This window comes from Micropterus salmoides, unplaced genomic scaffold (genome assembly GCF_014851395.1).
Source record: "Micropterus salmoides isolate LMB-PRFRI ecotype aquatic unplaced genomic scaffold, ASM1485139v1 Ms_hic_scaffold_2063, whole genome shotgun sequence".
Lineage (NCBI taxonomy): Eukaryota > Metazoa > Chordata > Actinopteri > Centrarchiformes > Centrarchidae > Micropterus > Micropterus salmoides.
This window is the reverse complement of record NW_024041222.1, coordinates 26,371-35,513: the sequence shown is the minus strand read 5'-3', so window position 1 is coordinate 35,513 and position 9,143 is coordinate 26,371. Positions and strand designations below refer to the sequence as shown.

The window sequence follows — 9,143 nt, the reverse complement described above, 5'->3', positions numbered from 1 at the left end:
GCAGTAATTCTACTATTGTGTACCTTATCTGTATTCACAGAAACCTCCATGACCTATGTATGTTTTTATTGCAGCTTTGTTAATCAACTCTGTTCTTTTCAGCATGCTATCTACCCAAAGCTTTTGATTGACCTTTTATCTGAAAAACCAATCATATCTTATTCAGCCTGTCTCTTTCATATTTTATGTTTTACTCTATAGGCGGTTCAGAATTCTTACTGTTGGCAGTCATGTCCTATGACAGGTATGTTTCTATATGTAAACCTCTGCAATATCCAACATCATGAAGAAATCACTGTCATTACCCTTCTGGCTTTAGCTTGGCTTGTACCTGCTTGTCAGCTTGTGGTATCACCAACATTAAGTGTTATGAAAAGCTCTGTAGTTTTAAGCTGGATGTAATTTTTTGTAATAACTCAATTTACAAACTTTATTGTGTGCGGTCCAGAGCAATATTTATATATGGTGTGTTCAGTTTGATGAGTGTAGCACTTTTTCCTTTGCTCTTTATACTTTTTACATATGCAAAATATTTAAAATAACCTATAGAAGTTGTAGAGAAGTCCGGAGAAAAGCTGCACAGACCTGTTTACCTCACCTGTTGGTTTTGATAAACTTTGCCTTGTTGGGCACGTATGATGTTATTATAGTTAGACTGGAATCTGATATCCCAAAATCTGTACGTTTAATTATGACTTTACAAATGGTTTTGTATCATCCCTTTAATCCAATCATATATGGACTAAAGATGAAAGAAATCAATAAACACCTCAAACAGTTGTTACGTCAAGATCAATTGAACTGATATAACAATGCAGAGATGTGATTTCTCTGATCCTTGGAAAGTATTTAATGTCAAGGTTTGTTCTGATAACTCACACACAATAAAGAGCATTGTTCGTTCCAACAGTGTGAAGACATCAATTTTCTGCAGTTAGTTTGAGTTAGTTTAATTCTGAATGTTTGATTTTGCTTTAAATTCACTGTACAAATTAAGCCCTAGTGATGAAGTTTACAATAACTAGAGCTAACAGATAAGATCTCATTGCACCTGTTTTAGCCTCTGTACACTGTCTGTATGTCACGAAGTGGTGTGTGGTTGAAAGGTTGGAGGACCGTCTCAACAGCCTATACTGTGGTATATCTGACTAGACTGTCCAATAATGTTTTGTGTATTTTCCTCTGTTTTTGTTTCACTGTTTCTTTCTTTTGTTAATGTTGCTCTTCCTCCGCCGTTTACACATCGATCAGCTGCACAATTTTCATATTGTTTAATTCACAAACAGTCGGGCACACCGCTAGCAAACACACGCAGGCGCATACAACATGAACACATAGACACACACATACAGGCGCATACAACACACACAATGATACAACACGCACACTGCACACACTAGCCTTCACCACATCCCTTAGTTGAATGATGACCTCACTTATAATCACCTCTTGGAATGTACGCGGAGTTGGTTCAAGGGAAAAGAGATTGAGTTGACAGGCTCAGTACGGCAGGTGGTCACCGTATTTGGAAATCAACAGACATCCTTAAACAATACATGAGCGATTTTGGGCTTTGCGATGTTTGGCGTTCTCACCACCCCACTCTTAAAGAATATACCTTCTTTTCACCAGTCCACCACTCATATTCTCGCCTTGACTATTTCTTGGTTAGCAGCTCAATTATGACAGACATTTCCAACACTCAGATTCACCCTATCACTATCAGTGATCATGCACCGGTTTCTATCACTCTTACTAAAAAAAGGGTCACACGGCCAACTAGAAGTTGGAGATTTAACGCATCATTGCTTAAAGACCTAGATTTTATAAATTACTTCAAAAAGGAGTGGGCAATATATATGGAAACTAATGACCTGCCAGGAACCTCGCCATGTCTTCTTTGGGAGGCAGCAAAAGCAGTCATGAGAGGTAAAATAATCTCCTATTCATCATACAAAAAAAGAAAGAGAGATCTTGTGAATTAGAGCTAGAACAAAAATAAAAACATTAGAAACTACCCCTGCTACCTCCCCACAGAACACATGCTGAATGATCTGAGAAAATCAAAACTTAAATTAAATTAAAATTATTAATAAAAAGACCCAATTTCAGTTGCAAAGACTATGCTTGGAGAACTTTGAACATGGCAATAAATCCGGCAGATTCTTAGCCAGCCAATTGAAATTGAATTAAGAAAAAATAGCAATTTCTTCCTTAAAGGACTCAGCTGGGAATCTGACTTATAACCCAGAAGAAATCAACAATGCATTCAGAGATTATTATAAAAACTTACATACATCACAAATTGACCTGTCTAGCTCTAACATCAATACATTTCTGAACAATATAGATTTGCCAAGGTTAGATGATGAACAGATCAGGGCTCTGGATTCACCTGTTTCAATGGCTGAACTCCAGGAAGCTCTCTTACATATGCCGAATAATAAAGCCCCTGGGCCAGATGGTTTTCCCGCTGAACTCTATAAAGAAGTCTGGGAAATACTTGCGCCCACATTCTATAGGATGGTTATGAAAATTAGGGGTACTTGCATGTTGCCTCCAACAATGAATTCTGCTAATATCAGCCTGCTCCTTAAACCAGACAAAGACCCCACACTCCCGCCCAGTTATCGCTCAATATCACTTATTAACGCAGATCTTAAAATCATCTGCAAAACCCTAGCAAGAAGGCTAGAGAAGGTCACTCCTGGTATAATACACTCTGACCAAACAGGATTTATTAAGGGCAGGCACTCCACCAACAATACACGCAGGCTACTTAACGTAATAGACTATGCCACTATTCATAACCTGGAAACTATAGTTGTTTCTTTAGATGCAGAGAAAGCATTTGACAGAGTAAATTGGAAATTTCTATTTGCTACTTTATATCAATTTGGATTTGGAAACTCTTTCATAGATTGGATTAAAATCTTATACAGACAGAGCTTCTGTCAAAACAGACAGAGCTTCTGTCAAAACAAATGATCATACTTCTCCATGCTTTAGTCTCCAGAGGGTTACCAGGCAGGGTTGCCCACTCTCTCCCTCGCTATTTGCTATTTTTATAGAACCGCTAGCAGCTGCGATCAGACAAAATAATAATATTAAAGGAATTCAAACAGAAAATATACACCACAAGATAAGCCTTTATGCAGATGATGTATTACTTTTCCTCCTAAACTCACAAACTTCTCTTTCTGAGACAATCACACTTATAGATAAATTCTCATCCATCTCGGACTACTCCATTAACTAGAGTAAATCCATAGTTTTACCTGTAAAGTGTGATTTCCAGAGTATATCTACCACACTGCTAAAGTCTGGGAATATTAAATATCTGGGTGTCAATATTTCCTCCAGGCTGTCAGAACTGACATGGCTAAACTACACGCCTTTACTTAAATCTATAGAGGATGACCTTGTACGGTGGACATCATTACCTATATCACTCAGGGGAAGAGTCTCCACCATAAAAATGATGGTCCTACCTAAAATCAATTACCTGTTTTCAATGTTACCCACCAAACCCTCTGCTGTCTGCTGTTTAAATCTCTGGACTCAAACATCTCAAAAGTTTTGTGGAAAAATAAACCCCCACGAATCAGTCTAAAAACTATGCAAAAAGCAAAAGACTGTGGTGGTTTAGAACTGCCAAATTTTTATCATTACTTCCTGTCCAATAGACTACAATATATCTCAAAATGGATCAATCAGAGCCCCCTGGACCACTCATGGATGGACATAGAACAAACCTTCTGTAATGAAATTAAAATTTCCGATATGCCATTCATCAGTTCCAGCATCAAACGTCATACCTGCTTTAAAAGCATTAACATAAGCACTTCCTTGGCAGCTTGGTGGCAACTTCTCAAAATATCTGGGTCTTTACCTATCCCATGCAGATTTACCCCAATCTGGAATAATCCTGACATCCTGCAAAATAAGAAAACACTAAATTCCCCACTGTGGTATGACAAAGGGAGAAGACATCTAGAGCATGTAATGCAAGGTAGTAACTTTATTCCATTCCAGGATCTAGTAGCACAATATGGAGTTAGCCATAATAGATTTCTGGAATTTCAACAGTTTAAATCCATAATTCAGGCTAGATTTAAGGATAACATAATGGACTTAGATTTACCTCCAATGATAACAGACTTCTTAAACTCTCGCCTCCAAAACTGTTATCAAAAGTATACATGTTACTGTTAAAAACTATCAGAAACTATCCTCATGAACTGGAAGGCCAAAAAGAATATAAGTATCCCCCAATATCGGAATCACCTTATAGATCACATTAGCATGGAGAAAATGTCTGCTGTAAAAAAAAACAAATTGACACAATTCCAATCTCTCTGGTTCCCCTTGATCAACTTTATCACTTAATGGGGGTGGGTGTGTACTGACTTGCTGGTCAGGGTCCCGTACGGCCGGTAGGTGTGTCTGGGGGTGGGTTGATTCTTAGATGCATTGCGGTGCGGGCGCATCTTGATGCATTATACTTTTTCCCTGGGCAGAGTCTCTGGATGGCTGCTGGGCGTTTAGTTTGTGCATTGGAGTCCGGGGGAGGCATCTCCTCGTTGGCTTGGAGGGACCTGTTTGCATCCCTGTTTTGCTTCGTTGGCCTCGGATCCGTGCCTCCCCATTTCTCTGTCGGCCAGTTGTTGGACCCCTCTGGATACTGAGGTATATAGTTATTTTTTGGGATGTGCAGTGTGGGTGCGGGGAAGGGCTGTGCTCCGGTTTGTTCTGTGTTTGTGCCTGGAGTTCTCGGCCCTTGACGGGTGGGTGGGTTGTTGGTGGCCTGCAGCTGAGCTAGTTGATTTTGCCTCGTTGCTGGTTTGGCTGGTGTTGCATGGCGGCCGGGGGGCGTGCTGGGCATGGGGGATGTGGCTGGCTGGTGTTGTCCTTTCTCTGTGCTGTCTGTTTGTGCCCCCCCCATCCCCGTGTCTGCCCCCCTGTCCGGCCCGGTGACAAATCAATACATAATTAAATAAATAATAAAACAGACAAAGGAGTATTTTAATACTCTCTTGTTAAAGTAAAATCTGTCTGGCACAATATGGTATCCAGGTCATTATACTCTATACCAGGCTGCTGGGGAGGACAGGTTTAAAAAAAAAAAAAAAAAAAGAAAGGTGGGAGGACCCAAATGCAGGACACATATCAGGCAAGTACAGTTCAGAGATTTATTTATGAGCAAAAGGCTAGCTCACTTACAGGCAGAGTGGCTGAGCTGAGGGTTTCCAAAAATAGTCCTAACAAAACGAGCCAATCCAACAGAACAAGTAATCCAATAGAAATCCAAAATCCACAGAAAAGAGCAACGCGAATGACCAGGCAGAATTACATCAAATGACACGAGACTGAGACAAAGCAACAGCAAGCTACACAGGAAACAGACTAACCAGTACTAAAGGCACAGAGTAGACTACAACATAACAGGGAAACAGACTGAAACAAGAAACACAGAACAGACTGACATCAAACCACAGACAGAGCAGACAAGAATAACTACACAAAACAGGCAGAAAACAGAGCAAACATAATCAAATAATTAACAAGGGAGGCAGAGATCAGTACTAGTACTGGGTAGACAGGCAGACTTGTGACATTACCCCCCTCCAAAGAATGTCCCTTGATGTTCCAAAACAAACCAGAACAAAATCATCAGTTCACAAAAAAAGCTTCAACACACCAAGTCCAAGCTGACCCAGGGTGGGTGGAGAGAAGTCAGAAGGAGGGTCAAAAAACAAGGCAGTCCAGGGAGCAGACAGGGGGCAGGACGGGGGAGCTCAGGCGGGCTGAGGGCTGGACAGGGGGAGCCAAAAAGTTCAGGGAGGATGACCCAGAGGTCACCCAACAGGTAGAGTAGGGCAGGGGGACAGAACAGTTCAGGGGGACGACAAGGAGGATGACCCAACAGGCAGATCGGGGGAACAGGTCCAGAGGTCTGCCCAACAGGACATCGTAGGTTGACGTCCACTACCCTCCACTCCCCTGGCCTTCTACAGGATGGTGGCCAGGGGAGTCACAGTCCCAGAGTTTTTGGCTGGAGGGTCTTAATTCTGTTTTAAATTTTTAAAGCACCCCATTCACTTATTCAGTTTATGGTCACTTTCTTAACACTTGGACATGGACTTGCCCAATACGGGGGGCGTAATCGATTTTCGCTGTTCTAGCTGTTTTCCGTCCAAACAGTGGCCCTTTGTTTCAACAGAGACTGTCTGGCGGTGAGGTCTTTATCGGCCGCTGCTGGCGACCCGTAGGAACTACACAGACATGCAGCCCTGTAGGATGCTCTGTTCTCAAGCTGTGGCCTGTAAAGCATGGGAGTGCTTTTGGTCATATATATTGACTGTTTTCATGAATACGTCAATGTTTTGGAAGCTTTATGTTATTTGGAACGTGATTGTATGGAGAGAAATAATGTTTTGAAGATAACTCCCAATAAAAGTGAACATATAAACAGTAAATATGGCCAAAACATGGACATTCGCCTTGTATATTTTTGAAAGATTGTGTAATAACTGTTGCATATCAGTTTCTTTTCATCAAATTTACAGTTACAGTTGTATTCTAGATGGATTAGAAGATATTCAGGTGCATTATAATCTTATGATGGTTTTGATGGTTTATTGCATTAAAATATAGCTTTTTTTTCCAGGCGAGGATGAAAATATCATATTTTTTCTGTATTTCATCTCCATGTAGTCTGTAATGGTAAAATAAATATGTTAATGTACAATGGATTTATATTCCTCAGCTTCTGACCTTTCAAAGGAGAATTATGCATCTAGGCCTAATGGTTGAGGAGATATTACTGATTTATTTTGGGTATGTTATTTTAGTCGTTTTTCCTGGAAATAGGTGCCAGAGTTCATATGACCATAAAGCATTTTAAATGTTAAAAACATCATGGTGTGGCGGGGTCATAAAAGTTTTAGAACCAGGTGTCCAAACTGAACACTGTCACTTCTGATAAACACAATCTGAATGTCACTTTATAAGCATAAATATATAATTGAAATATATTCTGCACTATTTGAAAGATCTTTTACAGCAGCAGCACTTGACCAGATATGATTAGACAACACTTTGCTTTAAGATGTTTTATTACAGAAAGTGTATGAAACCAATGACAAACAAAGAAAAATGTCATACATATACCCCCTCAAGGACCCCTGGGGTCCATGGCGTGAGAGCCACTGCACAACACTAACTGACAACAACTTTGTCACCTGACGACTCCTGCAGGTCTCCAAACTATGTTTTGTTAAGAAAACACAAGCGAGGACACAGGAAATTATGCAAAACCCTGCGTGAAACAGGAGTAGTATATTTTATATAGTTTATATTTTTATAGTTTAAATATTATAAAAAATGAAAAAGGAAAAGACGTGAAAGAATGGATTAGCACATGCGGGCAGCAGAGATTGCTGGATTGTCTATTTCTCCCCTCAAATGTTTTCAGAAACATATTTTATTTTGTAGTGTTTAGCTCTAATATGATCCGGCTGCTATGTTGAAAACAGACAATCCACAGCTCAGCACTTCCCAAATCATCACCTTCGACCTGGAGCATTCATTGGTATGCAGCGTCCAGATGCGTCCTCGCTGGATTCTGTGTGTCTCCGGCTTTGGTTGCGTAACTTAAGTTACGACTTTGATGGCACATCAGGATATTGCGCCAGAGGGGTACCAACAGCGTCACAGTTAGTGTACGGCCACAACAGCAACAACAGTTTGAGCTCTACCAGAAAGACACAAAACTTGAACTTAAAAACCTGAAAGCAGCTTTGTTAAAAATAGTGCAGCACAATGTTTCTTTTTACAAACCAAGTACACATGGTCAGTCTCAGAGGTGTCTCTCCATGGTTCATACTGAAGCTTTTGTCAGAGTTGCGTTGACCAGAGCATTGTGCAAATGTATTTGTTTCAAATCCATATATTAACAAATTACAAGAGAAAAATCAGTGGCGCACATATACATGCTTTTGTGTTCATGTCTTGACTTTTCAACATTTAAAATATTCCTATCTTTACTTTATGGCCATTATGAACTTCATCAATACACCCAGAGATAATGTTACTCATATGAATGTCATTACTAGTAAACTAGGTTCTGTTTTGGTTTCAAATCATTATTAAGAAGAAATTACTGCCTATTATTTGTCAGTGTTAACAAAAAGCCTCTTGATGTGTTTAGAAATTTCTTTCATTTTTAGTCCATATATGATTGGATTAAAGAGAGGATTATACAAAACGACTTGTAAAGTCATTATTAAACGTGCACTGTTTGGAATATCTGATTCCAGTCTAAGTATAATAATATCATATGTACACAACAATGAAAAGCTGATTAAAACAAGCAGGTGGGGCAAACAGGTCTGTGCAGCTTTTCTCCTGACTTCTCTACTACTTCTATAGGTTATTATGAAAATCTTTGTGTATGTGAAAAATACAAAGAGCAAAGGGAAAAAAAGAACGTTCAGCAAAACAATCACGCAGTACACAGAGAGCTCATCTGAGCTCACACAGTGAAGTTTGTTAAGTGAATTGTTACAAAAGATTCCTTTCAAAGTAAAACTACAGAATTTTTTGTTAGCGGTAAATGCAACAGCCCCCGCGACCTGACAAGCTGGCACGAGCCAGGCCAAAACCAAGAAAAGACTGACAGTGGTTTTCCTCATGATAGTCGGATATTGCAGAGGTTTACATATAGACACATACCTGTCATAGGCCATGGCTGCCAACAGTAAGAATTCTGAACCACCTAAAGTGTAAAATAAAAAATATTGAAAGAGACAGGCTGAGTATGATATGATCTGTCTTTCTGAAAGAAAATCAATTAAAAGCTTTGGGTAGATAACAGTGCTGAAAAGAAGAGAGTTGATTAACAAAGCTGCAATAAACACATACATAGGCTCATGGAGGTTTCGGTGAATCACAATGATGCATACAATGATGGAATTACAGAAGATTATCAGAATATATACTGTGAAAATAATCACAAAATAGAGATATCTGTATTTTACCACTTCTACATACCCACTAAGACTTATATACGTTACATTTGAATCTTCATCCATTAAGAATAAGCATTAATCAATTAAAGGCAGATAATATGAGATACTGAA

General features: G+C 39.5%; 1 protein-coding gene across 1 annotated transcript; it reads right to left on the bottom strand.

Annotated features, from left to right (window-relative positions):
• Positions 1 to 8,171: 8,171 nt before the first annotated feature.
• LOC119915325 (olfactory receptor 13C2-like) lies at positions 8,172 to 9,143 on the bottom strand. The gene has a single exon (XM_038734864.1). The coding sequence runs from the start codon at positions 9,093 to 9,095 to the stop codon at positions 8,172 to 8,174; it is 924 nt and encodes a 307-aa protein (XP_038590792.1). The 5' UTR covers positions 9,096 to 9,143.

Bases quoted from the DNA above. Each gene is read 5' to 3' on its own strand.
- LOC119915325 (XM_038734864.1), bottom strand. From the start codon at position 9,095: ATGGATGAAGATTCAAATGTAACGTATATAAGTCTTAGTGGGTATGTA.